This window comes from Tursiops truncatus, chromosome 11 (assembly GCF_011762595.2).
Source record: "Tursiops truncatus isolate mTurTru1 chromosome 11, mTurTru1.mat.Y, whole genome shotgun sequence".
NCBI classification, from domain to species: Eukaryota; Metazoa; Chordata; class Mammalia; order Artiodactyla; family Delphinidae; genus Tursiops; species Tursiops truncatus.
Window position 1 is genome coordinate 51,979,300 of NC_047044.1, and position 24,169 is coordinate 52,003,468.

At 41.3% G+C, this 24,169-nt stretch overlaps 1 protein-coding gene across 3 annotated transcripts in view; it reads right to left on the bottom strand.

The window, feature by feature from the left end:
• Positions 1 to 362: 362 nt before the first annotated feature.
• SRGAP1 (SLIT-ROBO Rho GTPase activating protein 1) overlaps positions 363 to 24,169 on the bottom strand; it is a 280,242-nt gene continuing 256,435 nt past the window's right edge. For all 3 annotated transcript variants that reach the window (XM_019952249.3, XM_019952248.3, XM_073788417.1), the window contains 6 exons: positions 23,243 to 23,467; positions 20,976 to 21,055; positions 12,406 to 12,586; positions 10,807 to 10,941; positions 10,334 to 10,673; positions 363 to 5,597 (listed from right to left, as the gene is read on the bottom strand). In XM_019952249.3, the coding sequence (XP_019807808.1) occupies positions 5,220 to 5,597; positions 10,334 to 10,673; positions 10,807 to 10,941; positions 12,406 to 12,586; positions 20,976 to 21,055; positions 23,243 to 23,467 (1,339 nt within the window). In that variant the 3' untranslated portion in view covers positions 363 to 5,219. The remainder of the gene's footprint in view (positions 5,598 to 10,333; positions 10,674 to 10,806; positions 10,942 to 12,405; positions 12,587 to 20,975; positions 21,056 to 23,242; positions 23,468 to 24,169) is intronic.

Below are 24,169 nucleotides of genomic sequence, written 5' to 3' on the forward strand. Positions count from 1 at the left end.
AATCAGCTTGACAAGGTTTACTACGTCAGAAACTCCTCAAAGGAAAGATTTCAGTCTGGAGTGTTTAGGAGGACTGTGCTCTCTCAGCCTCTTACTTAAGACTCTCCCAGCCCCATCTCTCTTATTACAGAGGGGTCTCCAAACTATGCCTCTGAAAAACCCTGGCTTCATGGACAAGGCCCTGTGCATGAGGCCTCATTTTCAAATTCACAAACCAAAATCAAAGATGAAAACTTTTTTTTTTTTAAAAAAGGTAGTTTCATACGATTTAACGATTTAAGGCAACTCAGCTCTGGTGGTGGGGGGGGGCGTTAAATAGTGATTAGAAATAGAAAGGAATGAAAACACGGCAGAGAATCAGACCATCGGAAGCCGACAAAGGCAGCCAGAACTATCTTATTTATTATAAAGATACACCATGAAGAACAGACCTGACTGTATACTGAAGCCTGGAATGGTACATGCCAAAATGTACAGTACTTATACATAAAAGTGCATTGTCACAACAGATTAACAAAACTTTTTTTTTTTTTTCTCTTCCAGAACTAGAAAAGCATCCCCCTTTACTTTCACCTCAGAGAGGAGGGAATGTCATGGGAAGAGGCAGTACAGAGCAGAGGCGAACAGGATGGCCGTCAGCAGCACGTGAGCAGGGGAGGGGAGGGGGGCGATTTGCGGGGGACCCGGAGAGTGACTGTGGGGAACGAAAGGCACAGTCACGGCTAAGAGGAAAACAACACGTCTGATGACCATGACCTGACCATGACCGACAAGAATGCAAGACAGGACAAGGCTGAGCACCGAGGCATGAAAAGGTGCGGGGGTGGAGAGGCAGCTGGGAGAGAGGGAAGGAAATTTCAAAACAGTCAAGTGGATGCAGGAATTGGGGTGGCACTTGGGGGAGGAGGTGGGCGGGGCAACAGTAAAGAACAAGGCTAAAACTCCTCTAAAATAGAAAGGCACTTTCACATGTACATACTACGGATGTACATTGACACGATCAGGTAACAGTCACAAGCAGGAAGCCACCAATACTGCAATTAATCAAACCGACAGGAAAGGACAATACTGATTTAATTACGTGGGCAGGAGTTACCCTTAAGTCAGTAGGTAAATAGCAGTCTCTCCTGTCACACAGCCACTTACTATACTTCAAACATCTATAATAACCATCACACAACACATTGAACTTGGATGAATGTTCTAAGGGGGGGGCATTCACAAATGCACGGTTTATATATTTTCTTTTACTAAACAGTTTCTAAGATAAGCATTATGGAACCCAGAACAATTATTTAAGCATACAAAATTCCCTACGTAATTTTAAGATACAGGTACCATTTTGATTATACTACGTAGACTTTTTTTTGTTTTGTAAAGTATACTAGGGTGGGTGAGTGAAAGCTCAATTTCCAGTTTATTTTTACTGATTTGAACAAAGCTGTGCCAGTCACCCTGCCCCATGCCTGACACCCCAGCCCAGCTGGAGGTTGGCTTTTAGCTCAGGGGCCAGTCTCCAGTCGTGAGCTCATTCATACATGGGAAGAGACTTCACTTCTAAGCTGCCCGTGCCTTGGGGCCTATGTGGCAGGTAACTCAGAGCGAGACTCAGCCCCAAGCGCATTTCCTGAATTCATGGCCCCTCACTACTGTGGTCAGGAATAAATGTCATCCCAAATCTGAAGTCTTGTGAACCCAATAGAACCACAGGCTCTTTAACTTTGGATTTCAGAGGCTGTGATTACTAAAGTTTCTTCAGTTTACAGACCCCAGAGGCCATGCTTCATTCCCAAACGCTAAGGAGACCACCATGTCCCCCCACTTTTTTCTTAATTAAATTATAAACCCATTTTTGGGAATGGCAAAAGTACACAGACAGAAAACTCATACAATTTGACCCTTGGTGCTCTATATCCATTGATCACTGTTCATGTTCATTGCTGTAGATGAAGTGGGACCCCGCTGTACATTATTCTATGGATTGCTCAAGGGGCACCAAAGTCAGATTACATTGTGTGAAAATGTGAAAAACTGTTGAACAATGGTGTTTACGCCACACTTGAACATGGAGCTCTACAAAGGGCCATTCAATGGATTGGAATAATTTACAGAACACTCATCAGGAAACAGGTACTAAGAACCGTTCACTCTATCCTAACGACCCACTCCAAGCATCCCCACCCAAACAGAAAGGCCAATTTGGTAAATCTACTTCAGTGAGTTCTGTGGATGGGACGTGAACATTCAGTTACATCAGCTGTGAATACATATTCTTGTGTAAGTGGAGTCAGGTAATCTTTGTAGAACCATAATTTACTCATCATCAAAATGACCCACTTCCCAAACTGCACATGAACCGTTAAGATCCTTGAAACTGGGGCATAACACCTCAGGGACTTATTTTCTTTCTTCTCTCCCCATTCCTTGTGACTTCCCACCTCCCCACTGTGGGCTACACCTGTGGCGGTAAAGAGGCCCACATACAGGTGAACCCTCTCAGCTGCTGAAACTTTTAAGGAACTTACTGGGTGTTATTCTGGATCCTTTGTGAAGTGGCCACTTTGTCTTATCCTTGGAATCTGAAGGCTTTTACTAAACAAAGTAAGGATTAGTGAGTCCTTACTCACTCTGAGGTCACATCCTTCCCTGGGAATTGGAAAAAAAAAAAAAAAGCCTCAGGGTGACAACAGAGTTATAGAGAGAAAAGACAGAGACAGGTAAAGAAAGGGAGTGATGGGAGGGTATTCGGAAGTGTTTCCTGGAAGAAGGCACAGCCTCTGAGGCTCTGAGGTCTGGAGCAGCATGTCCTCTGCCGTGCGAGGCAACAGAGTCCTGATCTGGAGGGTGGAAAGGCAGTCCTCGTTCCATCGCAGGTGTCAACAGCAAAGAGAGGAGACACTGGGGAGGATTACCAGGGAGAAGTCTGAAGAAATGAGTTTGCAGGGGTAAGATCTGAAAAGCTAAAGTTAAAGCTTGTAGAAGAACCCTTCAAAAATTAGTAAGTTCAAAACGCCTCTGCCCTTGTGACGCCCTCTGTTAACATCTTACTCATCCATCAAATAAGGAAGTGGTTTTTAAGAATCCTCTTTAATTTCTAAAAGATTTAAAGTCTCCTCCCCCATTGCTCCCACCCTTTTCTCTGTTTCTGTTTCCCCGTTAACAACAGAGAATTAGAGACCACAGTGGAATCTAGAAAGAACTGGGAGATTATCTTAAAAGTTTCAATTTCCTAGAAATTTGGGAAGCTTGTTTAAAAGGGTTCGTGCTATTCAGAGCTCAGTCCTGGCTGGGTTTCCATGGTGCCCAAAGGTGCTGAAGGACCACTAAAGCTCAAGGGGGAGAGGGTGGGGGGGGGCTGTTGCACAAGATGCCGAGCTGGGTCTCTTTTTCAAAATGGGCAAGAAGGATGTTGTAAAAATTCAGAGGTTTACAATACCTGGAAATATTATATTTGAAATAATTTTTTTCACTATTTAATCCATTTGTGAAATCAGGCTGCAGGCAAGCCACCAGCAGTGTGACTTGGAAAGGTAACAGTATCTCACAAATGTCATCTCTCTTTGCATTAGAATGATTAGACTGGCAAACTGAGGTAGAGATCAAAGTAATGTCTGGATTTTAGTACAGATCCCCATTTTTTCCACATTGATGCATTCACCAATGAGCTGAGAAATCAAAGCCCATACTGTAACTCTTAGGTGGGCACGCAGTTGGCTGCCAGTTTGAAATCAAAGTGGTCCAGAGGGGTTAGTTCTGGCCACCCATTTTTCTGAAAACAAAACAAAAAACACCCCCAAACCAAAAAACAAACAAAAAAACTCTTCCTCAGTAAGTTCAACGACAGGGTAGATAAAATGCTCATAGGTTTACAGATGGTATAAGCTGCTGCTGTTAGGACAGTGGTGATCTGTACCTTAGTAAAAACAAATGAACTCAAAGCAAGCTTTTTAAGATAGAGGAGAAACAGAGCATAAATATGGGCTAAAGAAAAACTGTCTGTGGGTGAGGATGTCAGAGAAAGAGGGTGTCAGTGGAGTTCGGCTGACTGTGTGAGTGATGTAGTAGAGACCACATGGAGAAAACAAAAAAAGCCATGGTTCCAGGATGCACAACCGGGAGGAAGTCGTTCTGGAAGCATGAGGTCATCGTCCCACCTCGGCTGCTCTGGCTCTTACGCCAGTACCGTAGCTCAAAGAGACAAATGCCGAGGGGAGCTGGGGATTCAATTTAGGATCATCAGGCCTCTGTAGCATGTTTAAAGGAACCCAGGTCATCTTGTCAGGGGAAGGGAAGGCCGGCGAACCAAGGACTTGTGCGCTGTCTGCTTTTTCCGTTGCCACAGAGGAAGACACGGGGGCTTAGGGGAGCTAGAAGTTGTTTTCTAGGCAACAACAGACCTCTGAAGGGGTTCATGGAGTAGTGTAACCAGACAGTCTTTAAAATTAGACTGTTCTAGTCTGCAGTGAACGTAGGGGATGGACTTGGAAACCCTCCGGGGCCTGATCAGGCTTGGGGAAAGAGTCACAGCAATAGCTCTGGAGGACTGTCCCTTCCCAGGTTCAGTTCAAGCAGTAACTGCAGAGGTTCTACCCGCTCCCGCTGAGACTTTCACCTGGACCCAGGGAAACGACTGTTACGAAAGTCAGCCGGTGGGCTGCAGCTCGCGCTGGGAACACCCCACTGTGACAACAGCAAGTCTGTAGCGAGAGCCAGCCCCCTGCCCCACTGCATGGAATAAGAGGTACTCACTGTCAGCTACCAAACAATCCATTGTCACCTTTCAGCCTTACCCCGAGTGCCAGAGACCAACACTGGTTACATTCCAAGGCCTGGAACTCAGATCCTCCTGCCTTTGGATTCAGACGCTTCTGACTCATCCAGGCTACACTAAGCCTGAAGCACTGTGCAACGTGCAGGGCAGAGCGGTGATGCCTTCATTACAAATGGTGCAGCATTGGATTTTCAAGTAAGTCTAAGTGTTTCTATTGTCTTTAAAATGACACAGGATATGTCCAGTTATTAAAAAAAAGGATGAAATTACAAAATGCAAATGCCCGTGTTAATTTAGCTAGTCTCAGACATTACATTCGAGAACACAGAAAAGCCAAAGGGTCTCCAGTTAAAAGCACACGACTAAGGAAAGTGAAGGATTGTTGACTTTTGTCACTAATCCGTTTTCTCTTTCTAATCACCTCCCCGTATGCTCGCTCAGTTGGTTTTTACATTGTGCAAGACTTGTCTGCTGGACCCTGGGAAGGTGGGGTGGGCCCTACTGTAGGGTTTGTTTTTGGAAGAACAGCAGGTTTCGGCCGAAGCGCTGGGGGCTTCAGCTGCACGCCCATTCTGGGCGCCACCATAGGCTTGAAAGTACTCATTGTGTCACTGGAGGAGCTAGTGCTGCGTCGAATCTGAGGCTCCGAGCTCCTGAGGGCAACGTTGTGCAAAGGGCTGAGAGATTCCGTGGACGTGGCAGGGGTGGGAGAGTTTTTCACTTGTTCTAAGGTATCCAGCACCACATCGGGGGCGTGCTTTGCTGTACTCTGTCTCTCCAGTTCTCGGAGTTCATTCAAAGCAGTGTTCATCGTCTCTTCAATATCCTGTTGAAAAAGAACCAGAAGTGAGAGATGGTAACTAAACTTATTCTGGTGATCATTTTGAAATGTATAGAAATATCGAATCACTATGTCATGTGACGGGAATTAGCAGTGTTGTAGGTCAAGCATACTTCAAAAACAAACTCATAGCAAAAGAGATCAGATTTGTGGTTCCCAGAGGCGGGGGGTTGCGGGGATGGGCAATTGGATGAAGGCAGTCTAAAGGGACGAACTCCAGTCATAAGATGAATTAAGTACTAGGGATGTGATGTACAACGTGATAACTATAATGAGCACCGCTGTAGGTTACATGTGAAGGTTAAGAGAGTAAAGCCTAAGAGTTCTCATCACAAGGAAAAACATTTTTTCTTCTCTTTCTTTAATTTTGTATCTCTGTGAGATGCTGGATGTTCACTAAATCCACGGTGGTAATCATTTCATGATGCGTGCAAATCAAATCATTATGCTGTACACCTTAAACTTATCTGGTGCTGTGTGTCAATGATAACTCGATAATTAGCTGAAAAAAAAATAACCAGCAAGAGAGACAGACTAGGCTGATAATGAATACTAATGTATAGAAACCATATACTTCACTTCAAAGCAGGCAGACCAGCAAAAGCATGACGGTTTTAACACCAGCCTGTGGAGTGTGTAAACCTAATGCCATCTCACACGACCACCGTGACTCAGGATGTGCAGGAGACAAGACGTGCGATGGCACCAGTGGCTCAAAGAGCCACAGAACAAGCACTGGCCATTCTGAGGCACGTGGCAGCCCTCTGGTGGGTTTGACCTTACATGCTGACATCTTAGATGGAATTCTATTTCAATCTGTGGTAAAAGATGGCTTAAATTTAGCAAAACAATTTTTAAGAAATGCGTATAGGCATGAAAAATCAGGCTTCTTTCATTCATTCAACAGATAATTTTTGAGCACTTTTATATACTTGACTAACTCCTAGCAGTTCTTCAGAATTCATTTTAAGACTCCCCCTGACGCTTCTGTCCAGTGGATCTCAATGGAAGTGGTACTGCCCCATGGAGGGCATTTCTGTAATATGGTGTATGTGTATGTGTAGTTTTAAATGTCAAAATAACCAGGTGGCATTATTGGTATTTGGTGCACAGGGGCCAGAGATACTGGATACCTTACAAGTGTCCTGATAATTTACATGCAATGAATTGTCCCATATCTCGTTCAACTTTTAAATGCCCTCCAGACATTTATGTAGGTGAAAATTTTTTTATAATAGTCTGAGTCTAGAACCTAACTTTCTTATATATAAACACAAAATATTTTTTCATGGTGTCTTCTAGGAAGGGAACTATCATGTAAATTATACCCTGCTTTGATTAGAACTGTATGACCGAGGGTGGTCCACCATTTTAGAAAAATCATAATTTTTTTCCATAATGGGAACACCATTATGGAAACTGAGTCGAAACTAATTAACTTAATAATACTCTTATATCAACGTACATTTTTAATTGTATTTATGGTAAGTCTACATGTAGGTGAAAGCATCTCACTACTTCATTTGTCTTCTAATGTAGTTAAGCATTCTGAAATACATTTCTTTTAATACTAATCTCCTTTTGTTTTTCCTTTACATTGTATTTAGGGCTTTATATGTTTTAAAAAAATTGGCACATCATCAGTTTTTCAGGTAATAAAGGGGGAATTGCAAAATATTTGTTTTAAAAACGTGAGGTGTGCACCATCGACAGATGAATGGATAAGTGAAATGTGCTGTATACGTACAATGGATTATTACTGGGCCTTAAAACGGAAATCCTGCCACATGCTACATTAAAGGCATTATGTTAAGTGAAGTAAGCCTGTCACAAAAAGAAAAATACTGCATGATGCCACTTATATGAGGTGGGCACATTCACAGAAGCAAAAAGTATTTAGAATAGTGGTGGCCAGGGCATGGTGGGGAGGGGAAAAAGGGAGTTGTTCTTAGATGGGTACAGAGTTTTAGTTTTGCAGAATGAAAAAGTTCTGGAGATCTGTTACACAGCCATGTGAATACACTTTACTGACCTATACACTTAGAAATCGTAAAGAGGGTCAGTTTTACATTATGTTGTTTTTTTTAGAATTTATTTTTGGCTGGGTTGGGTCTTCGTTGCTGCACGCAGGCTTTTCTCTAGTTGCGGCGAACGGGGGCTACTCTTCATTGTGGTGCGCGGGCTTCTCATTGCTGTGGCTTCTCTTGTTGCAGAGCACGGGCTCTAGGCACGCCAGCTTCAGTAGTTGTGGCGCACTGGGCTTAGCTGCTCCACGGACTGTGGGATCTTCCCAGACCAGGGATCGAACCTGTGTCCCCTGCATCGGCAGGCGGATTCTTAACCACTGCACCACCAGGGAAGTCCCATATTATGTTTTTTATACACTGCCCCCCCCCACCAACACACACACACATGGTGGAGTACTGTGTGAGATAGGGTGGGTGGAGAACCACTGCCCTGGTCTGATGGAAATACCTCTTCTCCATATTCCCAGGCTTCTTCCACTCACCTGGAGCATTAGCCTGTGGCCCTGCACAGCAGCAACTGATTTCCATATCTGCCTCCTCCACTGAATTATAAGCACCTTCATGCAGCGGCTGACTGACCATTGATTTAACTCTGTGTCCATAACACCTAGCATGGGAGCTGCCATACAGTAAGTGCTCAATAAAGACTTGCTAAATGAATAAACAAAGATCCAGTGATCACATGTGGATATGTCAATTTTTTTTTAAAAAGCTCTGTCAGGGATTCCACTGATTTGTTTACTAAAAGAAATTGCATGTTTTTGGTATGAACACCATGATGGCAGGCTTACTTGTCCTCATGGGAAAATCTGAAGATGAGAGATGGAAAGATAAATAAAGGACACAGCTGGAAACCATATTGTAAGGATGACATCACTTTTCAAGTAATTATTTTCATATGTGATTTCCATTTGACGCTAAATATATGGATTTGTTTTTTACAAGTATTTGCCCCAGAGAGAACGTGTAGAGCCTGGTTTATCTGTCGAGTTTTTGTTTTTATGATTTACAATGACAGGATTTTGGTTCTAGAAGCAAAAGGGTTAAAACAGACCTTATTATACCTTCCCACCACTAAACTCCTACTCCCTGTCTCTCTAACCTAAATGCTGTTTCACCTACTTATTACAAGGAATGATGTTATGGATTATAGCCAAATATCATTGGTTCTAAAGAGACCTCAAAGGACTCTGCATTGCACTTCAAATAAAAAAAAAAACCAAAAAGGTCAAGTCTTTTTGGTTTTTGCTGAAAAACTATTGTGCACTTAAAATTGGTTTAATTTTATAAAAACACATTAAACTCTCCACACAATCTAATTTGCTATCCAAAATTCTTTTTAGTTAGGACAATGAAAATAGCTTGGAAATTTGTCATATCAAATGCAGGTTTCCTTGAGCACTTTTTATTAAAAATAATCCATCTTTAATACTTCCCCATGTTTGTTTCATTAATTTCTCACTTCCTTTTTCGATCTATTCCATTTTTAAGCTTCAGTGATACCTGGAAGACACTTTACTGAAATGGTGAACCCTGAATCTATTCACCTCCTTTTTCACTGGCCATACACATATTTTCTTCTTTTTTTTTTCTCCATTGAAGTATACTCGATTTACAATATTGTGTTGGTTTCAGGTGTACAGCATAGTGATTCAGTTTTTTTTTCCTGTCATACATATATTTTCTGATGGTCTGTGTTGTAAAAAGACCCAGAGGGAAATAAATGGTAGAATGAACGATGGAAAAATCCATTAATACTGTTTTACTTTGTCAATTCTTTAAATTAATTAATTAATTTTATTTATTTATTTTTGGCTGCGTTGGGTCTTCGTTGCTGTGCGTGGGCTTTCTCTAGTTGCAGCGAGCGGGGGCTACTCTTCGTTGCGGTGCGCAGGCTTCTCATTGCGGTGGCTTCTCGTTGCAGAGCACGGGCTCTACATGCGCGGGCTTCAGTAGTTGTGGCTCACGGGCTCTAGAGCGCAGGCTCAGTAGTTGTGGCGCATGGGCTTAGTTGCTCCGCGGCATGTGGGATCTTCCCGGACCAGGACTTGAACCCGTGTCCCCTGAATTGGCAGGCGGATTCTTAACCACTGCGCCACCAGGGAAACCCTACTTTGTCAATTCTGATCATTAGAAAAAACTACAAGGCCCTTCTCTGCAGTCACTATTGGGAAGTAAAGACACACATTCATTCAGGAGTGACAGAGGAGCCAAACTTGCTGTTCTTCAAACAGCCAACCATCATTTTCTCACTTCATTTACTGAGTAATCCACCACGTCCTAAGATGAAAGCGTCACTTTCATCATACACTACAAATGTTGTGTTTCAGGGCTCTCCATTCCGTTCCATCAGTTTGTCTGTTTTACTAGCTCTGGCATGCACTTCGGATCTGGTAGGGCTAGTCCTTCCTCATTCTTCTTCTTTTTTAGAATTTTCCTGGCCATTCAGTAAGGATGTGTTTGACTGTCCTGGGTCCTAAGTTTCTGCCGTGTCTTTGTTTAAATCACTATGAACCTAATACACTTGGGCCCTTCCAGTATCACATGGACTTAAATTGAAGAATGGGTTAATTTCTTTTCTGTTGTCTTTAGTTGATTCTGTACAAAAGACATGGCTCCAGAAAGTAACTCCTGTACGCCTCCTTCGTCACACACCGGTACTTACCATGCAATATTCTATCCAAAGCAGCCTACCTGAGCGATTGTCTCTGGGTCCAGTGGCTTGTGGTCGTTGAAGCCTGTGTATTGCCCTGATGATGTGGACCTTCTAATAGGAGGGCTGTCAATCTTCTTGAGGGAGTCGTGGCGGCTGATGTTGGTCAAGCTGCCGTGACCCGGCCGACGCCTCCTCTCGGGACTGTCATTATTGAGGCCACGGTTCTGTAGTAGGCCCCGGGGGTGACTGCCCAGGCTTGGGGACCCCAGGTCAATTGAGGAGTTGGAAAGACCATGTGGGGGATGGAGAGGGCAATGGCCATCACTGGTCCTGCCAGGACGCCTCACTGGAGGGGGTGGCTCTCCTCTTTTTCTTTGCCTAGACAGAGACAGAGAGCGAGAGGATAGGAGAGGTTATCACACAGGGTAATTCTGCAAGGCTGTGGATGCCACGGCCCCTCAGAGCCCCTGGAGAAGTGGAGGTTCAGGAGCCTGGTGACCACTCCACCTACCTGGCTAAATAGCCATCAGGATGACGGTCTGTTGGGGAGTTCATGTCCTTGGATGAAGACTTGTCTTCAGTCACGGGCCCACTGCTGGCCTCACTGTCGGCTTTTTGGCTTAGAGTGTCTGAAAACGTATCATCCCTGAAACGATGAGAATCAAGAGTGAGGGTCTTTTGCTAGACGAATGGGGACAAAAGAATAAGTGATGGCATTTATGTATGTAAGTCTTTCTCTTACTAACGTCACTTTTTTCTTTTCACTATAAGAATAATAACGTTTCATGGCAGATAAATTGGAAAATTCCGAAATTCCCATAAAAATCACCCATAATATAACGTAACATCCAGAGACAACTACTGTTCGAATTCTAGAAAATATCCTTCTCTGCTTTTCTTCTCTGCCTGGGATACATATCTACAAGGATGTCCACAGGTATGTACAGTATTTATACTATAGATATTTATATGTTTATGTACTTTAGATATATATGACTGTATGTCTGCATACACACACATCATATTTCTTGCATTCTGAGAGACACATTTTAACATTTTAAAACTTAGGCTCAATCAGTCACTGTATACATTTTATGTGGTATTTTCCCCTTTTCCTTGAAGAGCTGTTCATAAATTGGTGCTGCATTGTGAAATACTGCAGTCACAAAATTAAAATTACACTGTACATGGTATTTTGTAACTTGTTTCTTTCACTTAAAATTATGACCAGACGGGAAGATGTCTCTTTAAGTATTTTTTTGAAAGCAGAGCTTTCTCATCAGCAAAATTAATAAAAAGCCTGAAGATGATTTTCTTTAGACTTGAAGTCAGCATCCTCTCTCTTGGGAATGTGGAATTGAAACAGTAGACAGGCACCAAGAGAAGAGCCACCACTGTTTCTGGAATCAGCAGGGCCACTTTAGCTCCTAAAGCCATCCTCCGCACAGGGTATTTTTCTAAGAACCTGAACGCTTCAGAAGGTGTGTCTCTCACTAGTCCTTGGCTCCAGACCTTCTAGGAGAGTTTGGGAAATGAGAAGCTGTTGGCCCTGAAGTGCTGTTAGCAAAGACCCATTAGTAAGGTGAAGAACTGTGCCCAGCTCAGAAATTTTTGCTCTGTAATCCCTTCTGCTCGCTTCTCACGAGACCAAAGTCATTTTAAGAACAATAGCTGCTGGGCTTCCCTGGTGGCTCAGTGGTTAAAAATCCGCCTGCCAATGCAGGGGACAAGGGTTTGAACCCTGGTCCGGGAAGATCCCGGAAGATCCCACAGGCCGCAGAGCAGCTAAGCCTGTGTGCCACAACTACTGAGCCTGCTCTCCAGAGCCTGTGAGCCACAACTACTGAGCCCGTGTGCTAGAATTACTGAAGCCCGTGCACCTAGAGCCCACGCTCCGCAGCAAGAGAAGCCACCACAGTGAGAAGCCTGCGCACTGCAACTTCTGAATAACCCCCGCTCGCCGAAACTAGAGAAAGCCCACATGCAGCAACGAAGTCCCAATGCAGCCAATAAATAAATAAGCAAACAAATAAATAAATTTATATATATAAAAACAGTGGCTGGAGTCTTCTCTTGGGAGCGTCAGGTGATGGAAGTTGGGACTACTTACATGTCCTGCACCACTATGTACTGGTGGGGCACAAGCCCGTCGATCCCGTTGTGTCTTCCTTCCCACCAGTCCTCGGATGCGCGGTGATACAGCAGCAGGGAAGCACCCTTCTTGAAGGACAGCTCTCTGGCAGACCGCCCAACATAGTCAAACTTGGCTATTGCTTCTATTGGCTCATTTTCTACAAAGAACACACCAGAAGATGGTGAGAGCCAGGGTTCTCAGGAAGGCATGATACACTAACTGAAAGGTCTATATGAGCCTTTAGAAATAAACAAGGTCGTTTTAATATCCAGACTGAACAAGGTAATAAAATCATCAAGACAATGAGAAAATGATGCTGTTAAAAGAGATACAGAAAAATATTCTCTTGCTGTCATCAGTTTTTCAGGCCAAGAAAAACTGAACATTAGATCTTAGTTTCCACAGCCTCTTACTAGAGATACCATGACAGTCTAATAAAAAAATATTTAAAGCTTTGCAATATGATATATAAAATCTCTCCTTGGGTTGTAATATCTTCTGCAACAGCTCCAGTATTATCTTGACCAATATTATTTGATCAAGTTCCCTGGCAACATGTTAATACCATTTAGAACATGGAAGAATCACTATCTCAGAACATTAAGAAGTTTATGCTTTATTTGCTTATTTAAAAAAAAAATCAAGTTTACAGAAATCACCACATTAAATACTATTTGAATACATTTAATTTCCTTATGTATTTTTTTGGCACTATCAAATCTTGAAACTACTATCAACAGTAAAGACAACTTTATTTTTTCTAGTATCAAAAACAAATTCTGGATATCACCTGCGAAACAAGCATACCTACTCAAACGACCAGATTCAAAAATTATATCTTCTAGAGATCAAAAAATATTCAAGGGAACAATGGTGAGTGAAAAAAGCCAACCTCAAAAAGTTACATATTGCCTGATTCCATTTATATGGCATGCTTGAAATGACGTAATAATTGAGATGGAGAATAGATTAGTGGTTGCCAGAGGCTGGGGTCGGGGGGAAGTGATGGAAGGAAACAGCTAAGGCTATTAAAGGGTAGCACGAAGGATCCTTGTGATGGAACTGTTCTTGATCTTGACTGTGGTTGTGATCACACAAATCTACACGTGTGATAAAACTGTACAGAACTAAGTAAACACATACACGAATGAGTGCATGTAAAACTGGTGAAATGTGAAAATGGTGGAGGGAGTATATCAATATCAGTTTCCTACTTGTAATATTGTACTACAGTTATGTAAAACGTTACCACTGGGGCAAACTGGGAGAAGGGTGTATGGCATCTCTCTGTTGCGTTTCTTACAACTGCATGTGAATCTGCAATGACCTCAAAATTAAAAGTTGAAAAAAAGCTATCAAGCTCTGGGCCTAGAATTGGAACTTCAGCTCTATTCTAATTCTGACCACAAATATTAAAGGCAAATAAGAGGACAAACTACTCAAAACAACTACAAGAGTTGCTTTTTGTGATCCAGCTTATTGCAAAAAGCCCTGAATCGGGGGCTTTATGATCCTATCTCCCCTCTCCCACCATCACCCCATCCCTGCTACCAACAATAGGTGAGTAGGGCTTCCCTGGTGACGCAGTGGTTAAGAATCCGCCTGCCAATGCAGGAGACACAGGTTCGAGCCCTGGTCTGGGAAGATCCCACAGGATGAGGAGCAACTAAGCCCGTGTGCCACGACTACTGAGCCCACGTGCCACAACTACTGAAGCCCGTGAACCTAGAGCCCGGGCTCCGCAACAAGAGAAGCCACCACAGTAAGCATGCGCACCACAACGAAGAGTAGCCCACACTCTCCACAACTAGAGAACGCCCGCGTGCACCAACGAAGACCCAACGCAGCCAAAAATAAATAAAATTATAATAGGTGAGTAAACTGCTAATTAATAAGAAACAGAACAAAAAAGGGTCAGTACAAGTGGCATATGCTTAGAGAAATCTGTCTATGCAATGAACAATACCTCATTTGCTAAAAACTGAGCATGTATCACTTTCCAAATGCTCTAGAATATATGCACATGTAATAGATTAAAACCTGCTTGTCAAATATTTTGTAAGGAACTTTTATCTTCTATTTCCCTTGGTAACAAACCTTTCCATTTAAGAGTTTATTGCTTCCCAAAGTTTACTGCAATATCTTCAATATCTGTTGTACTTCTATGAAATAACTGCACAAGAAATCCTTGGATAGCCAGCTAAACTTTCTCACTTGATAAATTCAAACATCCTCTGGGATGGCAAGAGCATGAAAATCAACAAACATACTGAAAAAGCTTAGGGTTTACCTTATATGAAGGGCCTGGGTGAATTCCAGCTCTATGTTTAAAATAAAGACACACAAGAAAAGCGCCATCTTTTTGCTAGTGGATAATGTTTAAGGTGAATAATATTTCATACGGCAGAACCACAACACAATGATCTGCACACAGTATACTTCTCAGCAAAGTAGGCGTAAAAATAATTTTAAAACAATAGTTTAAGTCCTTTAATAACTGATAACTTTTAGATCGTATGTTAACACTCTGATAGTCCATCCTAAAATTATATTTTAATAAAACAATAGCAGCTTTATGAAATATCCATGTCTGCTCACAGAGGAGGAAACAGAACTTTTATTCAAGGAGACTGACTTTATAGTCTGTTCTAAACTTGCATGTAAAGAATAAATCCTGCTTGAACTGAAATGACAGATGCCAATTTTTTTTACCCCAGTTCTCCCTGGGGAAGGGGTCCCCAACCGCCAGGCCACGGACCAGTACCTGTTAGGAACTCGGCGGCACAGCGGGAGGTGAGCGGCAGGTGAGCGAGCAAAGCTTCATCTGTACTTACATCTTCATTGCTCGTACTACCACCTGAGCTCCGCCTCCTGTCAGCATTATGGTGAGTTGTATAATGATTTCATTATATATTATAATGTAATAATAATAGAAATAAAGTGCACAATAAATGTAATGTGCTTGAATCATCCTGAAACTATTCCCCCGCCCCTAGTCTGTGGAAAAATTGTCTTCCACGAAACCGGTCCCTGGTGCCAAAAAGGTTGGGAACCACTGCCCCGGGGGACAGAAATCAACCTGTCTGTGGTACAGGGGACACAAATAAACATCCACAGAGGAGTGAAGTCATGCCAATGAACTCATGCCAAAAAGAGCTTCGTGATATGTAGTTTGCAAATTCTGATGTGACACACCCATATGTTTAAATTGTTTTACTGAAAGAAAGTGGAAAGATAACAGCATAACATAGCATACAACCTATGTACCTGTCAAAGGGAAAAGAAGAGAGAACTATTAATATTCTTTAATGCCATTCAGTCTTACACTGTCAACACTGGCCAAGGGCGATTTAAGACTATTTAATAGATAATATACAAATTTTATCATAATTTCATCATCATGCCCTCTATGCTCATTATCTCTTTTTGTTTTTTGAAACAACTAGCAACAAGATTATCAGACTCTGCTTATATGATTCAAATGTAAAGACGTTTTAAAAGAATGACCAGATGGATCAGAAGTACACTTTACTGGTAATCCTACTACATCAACTAGTAATTCTGAGCAATTTCATTATTTTGACTCTTTCCACTCCCATGAGAGAAATTTCACAGTCAAGTGTCAATAAGCTATTTATACACATCTGAGTCTCATCATTGCAGAGCAAATCGATCTCAGGGCATGGAGACACACCATACCCCTTTCATGTAGGGTTACACAGTCCTTTAAGGTCCTGCAGAGACTTTGTAGAATGCTACTGCTACCAATAACAACATTAATAAGGGTGAACACGATAACTTCATTTTCCTACAAGGCAATTATAATTTTGTGCAAAGGGAAAGAAAATTCAACAAAGCTGATTTTCTGACTGCCTGGTGCTATCAAGTCTTATATTTCCATTTCTTGTAATTTTATACAAAGTGCTAGTACATCGCACTACCCCTTTGGGACCTTGCTGTCCCTGACACTTTCTCTCCTAGATCTGTTACCCGCTGCCCTTGCGGACGATGATTCTGTTCTGTGACAGCCTGTCTTTTGGAAACAAAAGCTACTCTCTCTAGTGATACCATGACAGAGAAAAGAAAACACAATAGCTAGATGATCAAAAAGACAATCAACACGCTAGTTAATTTAGTTACAGGACTTTCTGGCTGCGGGCAAGGGTCTCTGTCCTTTGTAAGCAATGCTTTTCTTTCCAGCAAAATCAGGTGAACATGATCAAAATATTATCTCAAACACAGAGCCCTCAGCAAAGCTGCTCTTTTGTAGCCAAGAGGTAAGAACAACTGCCAGATGGTGCGGTGGTAAGACAGATGCTTGGAAAGAGAGATGGCTGGGGCTTTGTCTTGGGCTTTTCCTGCCACTGGGGCAAGCAAGGAAACACTCACAAGTCATCAGTGAAAAAGGAATGAATCACAAAGAAACACAGAAACTCAAGACAGAAGAATGGAGAGTGGCCGAGGGAGGGCTCAGAGACCTTCAAAAGCAATACCACAGAAATAGAAGCTCTCACTTTAGTTTTTTCTAACTTAAGTTCTAAAAATGTCAATTTATCCTACTTTTAAAAACACAGGGGCTTCCCTGGTGGCGCAGTTGAGAATCCGCCTGCCAATGCAGGGGACACGGGTTCAAGCCCTGGTCCGGGAAGATCCCACATGCCGCGGAGCAACTAAGCCCGTGCACCACGACTACTGAGCCTGCGCTCTAGAGCCCATGAGCCACAACTACTGAGCCTGCGTGCCTAGAGCCTGTGCTCCGCAGCAAGAGCAGCCACTGCAACGAGAAGCCCGTGCACTGCAACAAAGAGTAGCCCCCACTCTCCACAACTAGAGAAAGCCCGTGTGCAGCAACGAAGACCCAACACAGCCAAAAATAAATAAAATAAATTAATATATATATTAAAAAAACACACAAACTTTTTTTTTTTTAAAGCACAGGGTGGACCTAGACACCCTGATAACCCTCCTGCTGAAATCAACTAAAAATGCTGATTAAAAAAAAAATCTTTGTAATCACATTAATTATGACTGTGAGGAATATTAAAGACCAAAAACCTGATGAATGTGGGAACCCACCAAGGTAAACAGAACACTAGAATATGTTAAGTCAGAGTTTGCCTGGAGGGAATTTTCCCTGCCTGGTTAACTTAAACTTTATTCTGCACAAAACACTAGGTCCAGGGGCTGCCTAGTGTGGAGAATCTAAGCCCCACCAAAGGATCAAACTCTCTGTGTCACAGTGGACTTCTAGTTCTGAAATCTTCCTCCCTTCTCACTCTCCATACTTCTCCATAGATGTAACCACACCAACTTTGGACTTAAGGAAATAATCTGTCTCAAGCCTTGGGAAACAAATCACCTTAGAGAATCCCAACCACGTTTCAGTCCTCTGGCAGGTTTGCAGTTTAAGTTCACACTACCTGGGTGGTCTGAAAAAATCTCAGACTAAAAATCTACTGTGGTCCCAAGCTGGTTATGCACCAGGCAGACGTATATGAAAACCCTCTCTGGAGGGGACATACCTTCAACTCAACATAAAGGAATTCCATGAAGTTCTAAGAAATAGGTAAAAAATTTATAAAACACACTGGAAATAAGATTCAATGAGCAAAGCCGACAAAAACAGATCCAGGAAGACTTCAGCTATTAGCATGATTAGACACATAATCTAAAACAATGGAAAGGATTAATATCATAAGTAAAGAGCAACCGACCAAGTAGATATGAAAGTAAACTGAACAGAACTTGTAGAAAAAAAAATTAAAAATAAAAACACAGTGAATGGGTTTAAAGCAGATTAGTCACAGCTAAAGAGAGAATAAAAGGCTTATGCATACAGCTAAAGAGGTACTAAGAAAAAACCGACAGCTTTATATGTTCACATTAAAAAAGTGTCAAAAAGTAATGTTAAATATTAAAGTTAAGAAGTTAGAAAGACAAAAAGATGATTACTACAGAGAAAAGTATAAAAGTTTATTGGGAGACATTAAGTAACTAGAAAGGTGTTTGTGGATTGGAAGACTGAATATTATAAAAATATCAATTTTTTTCATATTAATACATGTAGGATCAGTGCAATTGCAGTCCAAACCTCAACAGGTCTTTAGGTTGTTTTTTCCTTGTTTGTTTCAAGAACTTGAAAAACTGAGTTTAAAATTTAAGTGAAAAAGGCCAAGAATTGTTAAGAGGAACAAATTCAGAGGTCTTGATTTGCCACATGTTAAGATTTATTAAAAGGTATCAAAATTAAGACAGGGGTGTAGGGATAGACAAGTGGACCCATGGAAAAGAACAGAGCCCAGAAACAGATTCATGCAGAGATGACACTTGATTTATGATAAAGGTGTGGAGCAGTAGAGAAAGGACAACTAAGGCTGGGACAGTGGGGACAACTGTGCACCCATATGGAGAAAAAAGGGAACAAATCCCTACCTCACACCATACCTCCACATAAATTCCTGGTAGAATTAAGACCTGTGTGTGAAAAACAAAACCTGAAAGGATTTAGCAGAGGATATGGAAGAACTTCTTCATTAACCTCAGGGCACAGGATTTCTTAAAGGAGATGCAAAGTGAAACAACCATGAAGGAAAAGATTGGTAAATTCAGCGCCTTTAAAATTAAGATTCTCTGTTTGGCAAAAGATACAATAAGCACATGAGAGACAAACTACAGAGCGGAAGATATTTGCAAATCATATATCCAATAAAAGACCCGATCCAGACTCACAAAGAGCTCTTATAAATAAGAAAAAACCAAAGCCAAACTAAACTAAACTAAGCAAAAAAAGCCCAGAGAAAATGATAGTGGGCAAGTGGGCCCTAAATGGGCAAAAGATAGGAATTTCACAAAGAAGAAATCTAAACATACAAAAATTAGTATATCTGCATTAACCATGTTTTTCATTTTCTGTAGTGTGACCTCTGAGGCCTCGCTGCTCCTGGAGGGACTGTCCCTCCCAGGGTTAGCCAATTCCTAGGGATGGTAGACAACTCACCTGGAATGTGCTTTTCAAATACAAACCAACCGATCCAGAGCCTATATCCCAACCACCTTCTCTCTGGGGCTCTCACACGTTACACCACTATCTGTCTGCCCCAATCACTTCAGAGCCAGGTACCAGACAACCAGAGACAGCCCCAGAGCCCACTGAAATTATTCAAACTAGGCAATCCTAACCCTGCTTACCCTGCCTCTCATGTTCCTTTCTGTGGAAACCACAATAAAAGCTCTTACCCAGTTGTTCCTCTCCCTCTGCCTCCTGACTGACCCTGGTGCTTTCCTTGGCCCCCTGAGGTGTGATGTGTCCCCTCCTCTTAGGAACTGTATCAAATTATCTTTTCAATGGCGATGATCTCCCAATCTGCTGGCCTTACCATACCTCAAATTTTCTATTAATACACTATATTTTAAAACAACATCTTCGTCAGTAATCAGAGAAATGTAAATTAAAATCACAATGAGATGCCATTACACACTGACAATATTGGCAAAGATTACAATATTTTATAAAGTCAAGTGTTGGTACTTCCCTGGTGGTCCAGTGGTAAAGAGTCCACCTTCCAATGCAGGGGACACAGGTTTGATCCCTGGTCAGAGAACTAAGATCCCACATGCTGCGGGGCAACTAAGCCCATGGGCTACAACTACTGAGCTCACGTGCCTCAATGAGACAGCCCGTGTGCCGCAAACTACAGAGCCCATGCGTTCTGGAGGCTGTGCGCCACAACTAGAGAGAGAAAACCTGCACACTACAACTAGAGAGAAGCCCCAGTGCTGCAACGAAGAGACCACACGCCGCAATGAAAGATCCCGCGTGCCTCAACGCAGATCCCGTGTGCCGCAACTAAGACCTGACACAGCAAAAAAAAATAAAGGAAAAAAAAATCAAGTGTTGATGACTATGAACAACTGAAAGGCTGCGACACTGCTGGTGGGAGTGGATATCCTTACAACCATTATCAAAAATAGTTCGGCAGTATGTAGTAAAGTTGAAGACATGCTACTCCTATGTGAGTATATCCTAGAGAAACTCTACATTTGCAGTAGGATACATGTTTGAAATATTCATAGGTGCACTGTTTTTAATGGCAAAAAAATAGAAAACACCTCACATATTCATCAATAATAAAACAAATACAATGGAATATAGGTAAATAAATGATTATAACTGCATGAAACAATGGATGAATTTCAGAAACATAATACTGAGTAGAAAAAAATCATGAAAAGTATATACATATGATTCCATTTATGAAACGTTAAAGAAAATAGAAAATGAAACAATAAATCACTTAAAAGTACAAACATATAGTGGTTACCCTGGAGGGGTAAAGAAGGCAATGGGTCCAGGAAAGCGCAAAGGTAATGATACCTTTTTCTTAAACTTGGTGGTAGTTCCACAAGTGTTCATTGTAATGTTATTCTTTGCACTTTACACATATTTAGTAAGTATTCTTTTGTATCTACTGAATTCTTATTATAAGCAATTCTTAAAAAATGGATATAAAGACTAATTTTATAGCAGCATGGGCACAAATGCATACCGTCTTCACTGGTGTGGGGCTCTGTACCAGCGTCCTGATCCACTTCCTCCAATGTACCGTGCTCACTGTATGGGCTGTCGCTGAGGAGCGGAAATAGAAATTCATATGAAGCCAAAGTGGAAAGCATTTCAAAGATGAACAATTGCTACTGTAAAAAAAAAAATAAGACTTTGGAATGGCAAAGGAGTTACTGGACAGCCTTTCAGTGGAATGCTGGAGCCTCTAGGATTCTCTAATGCTATGGGAGTGTATGTACCTTCATCTTTGACACATTACAAATCTGTAAAGACAAAATTAACTTGTAGGAAATCGATAGTATTACAAATAATTCTTATCCATAAAAATGAAAATTTGTTGAATTCTAGTGGAATATGATTATTGCCCCATGGATACACCAGTTTCTGCAAATTCATTTCAATATTCCCTACTGCATAAAAATGGATGGCTCTTCGGTTTCTGCTTTGAATTGATTGTAGTATCTTTTTTAACTTTTCTAGACACATGTTCATTTTTGTATCTGAGAGTCAGATTTTATCCTTTAACATTACCACTATCTCTTCTCAAATGTATGCTGATAAATGGAATGCAATGGTTACAAATACAAACCCGACATTACTGTAAAAGCCCACTTATATTGCTGGCATTGGGGAACAGGGATGACTACTATATTACTGACTTTCTGTTTAAAATGAGCGATACCCATAAAAAACACTATGTATGGGAGAAGGACATAATCAAGCACGTGTTACTGGCTGCAAGACTCTTCATTATGGGGCTTTTACCCTGTTTGTAAAAATGCAGCAACCACAAAAGTTCTAGAATACAACGCATCAAGTAATATCGACCAGACATCCACATACTTGCTCTGTGATAAAATGAACAAGACAACAGAACTTACTGACATAGCTCTGAATATTTGGAAATACCAAACATGACTGACACTGGCCTTGAAACAAATACAACTAGGAAAATAAAATTCTGAATCTCACCAGGGCTGAGTTTTATTCATTTATCTTCCCAGAGCCAAGCTTAGTCAGTATGTGCATGTAGTAAGTGCTCAAGTAAATATTTTAAAATTGAATTTCACATAAAATTGCTAGATACACTATAAAACTAGAATCTGTCATGCTTTGTTAATTTAGCAGTACTTGTGGAAATAGTCAACTCTCAATTTTCTTAAGGCATAGGATCATATGTGGTTTAAGTAAAAAATAAGTGTACTCTGAGTTATTTAGATCTTTCAGTTACTTATTCTACTTCTACTTCATCTCCAGGAAGGCAGTGGGAAACCAAGTGTCCCGAGGAAGGTCCAGAATGAAGGACTTAGACAAATTTATTTCCAGCTTCTCCTTAGTCTGAGCTGCACAAAGCAGTTTCCGAGGTAGGCTGGGAGGCAGCTGCTGAGTGGGAAGACTCATGTGGACTTTGGAATCAGACAAGACTTGGACTGCGTCCGGTAACCACTAGCCATTGGACAGGCTCCTCGGCCTCTCTTAACTTACTTGGTAGAGTGGTTGTGAGGAATAAAAGAGATCAGATGCACTGAGAAGCTGGCACGCGGTAGGGGCTCAAGGAGTCAAAACCACGTTGATTGTGTATGATTTCTTAGAAGCTAGCACTCATATATCAAACAGTGAACATAAACATTTTAGGGTTCCTTACCTTTGGGACTGTTCAATGGACTATACCCCTCATTTTTATACTTCATTGGGAGGTGACTACAATGCCATGTTAAAACATTTTTATCCCAACAATATAATAATAAATTTGCTCAAAGTGACCATAACTGGTTAGGATAACATTTATTTGTAAGAATGGAAATAAGGAAGAATGAAAACACATTTGGTTGACGGCGCGCCTTTTAAATGAGAATTTTGAAAGACTTTATATAGAATCAAAACTAGTTAGGAATAAAAATAAAATCTGTCAATTCAATCAGTTATCTTTTCTTGATATAATAGTAAAAATTAACAGAGCTCTATATATCAAAATCATTCTCTACAAAAGTCATGATAGGATGGATATATCTATAAAGATGTCATGCTTGGGGAAAAGAGAGGGATGAATATGAAATTCCATAAGAAGAAGCCAGTGTTGTCATGGATTTTAGTATTCTAATGTATCCCAAGTGTTCTTGCTGCTGCTTCTTTTGTTTTTAAACTGGAAGCACTGGCAGCCTATAGTCAGTGTTCTTTTTCTTAATTAAGTTGATATCTGTACTTCCATAATTCTTCCAGGGGGAGAAGGACTAAAATTCTTGGACTTACCAATAGTCATCTCCAGCCATACATTTCTCATAAACAGGGCCATCCAGCTCTTTAGCATCTGGGAAAATAGTCTCATGGTGGATGATGATGGTTTTGACAATCTCATTCACATGAGCCTGGCAGGACACTTGATCCTGTATTTCTGGGACAGGCATCAACGTGGGTCCAAAGCAAATGGCCAGGTTATAAGGGTCCATCATGTTCTCATCACTGTACTGTGAAAGACTACGAAAAGAGGCAAGAAAGGAGTTAACATGAGAAAAAAAGAAAATCAATGTTTAATAAGATACTTCCTATTCTAAAAATATCGATCTAAAAGATTTTATTTGGTTTTTATTATTAGAATAAAATGATATTCCACCCTGCTTTAAGGTGGCTCAGCAAATTCCAAAGAAAGTAAAGCGACTTACCTTTCAACTTGGTAGAAACTGAAAGGGGAACATAAATCCTGTTTGCTTAAGTGGTATTTTTTAAAGCCACAAGGGAGTTTAAGATAATCTCTACTACGATGGAGACGAGGATCAAGTAAATGAGTTTCATCTGTAAACATTATGGTCCGGCTGTAAATGCTGCTCAGGTAAATCTGGGAGGGGCAGCAGTGATCTCTATAAAGCTTTATGGAGATCTTTAAAATTGTTCTCCAACGAACCGAAAACATCTCAGATTTCAGTTTTTTCCCATAAATCTTGAGGAGAGTCTGGAGGAAAACAAATCCCCTTTTCTTTGTACCCGCTGTGAGAAAGCAAGCAACTCCAGGCTTTGTAATTTGCTTTTGGGTAAGACTACCAACACTAGGTGACAACCAGTGTCATAAAACACACAAGTGCAAGAGAAGGGGAAAAGAATCCTCAATTCTTGCATTCCACCTAAAGCTGGTCAGCTACAAACTCTGAGGAGATTTCCAGTTGCCTAAGTACTAATTTCTAA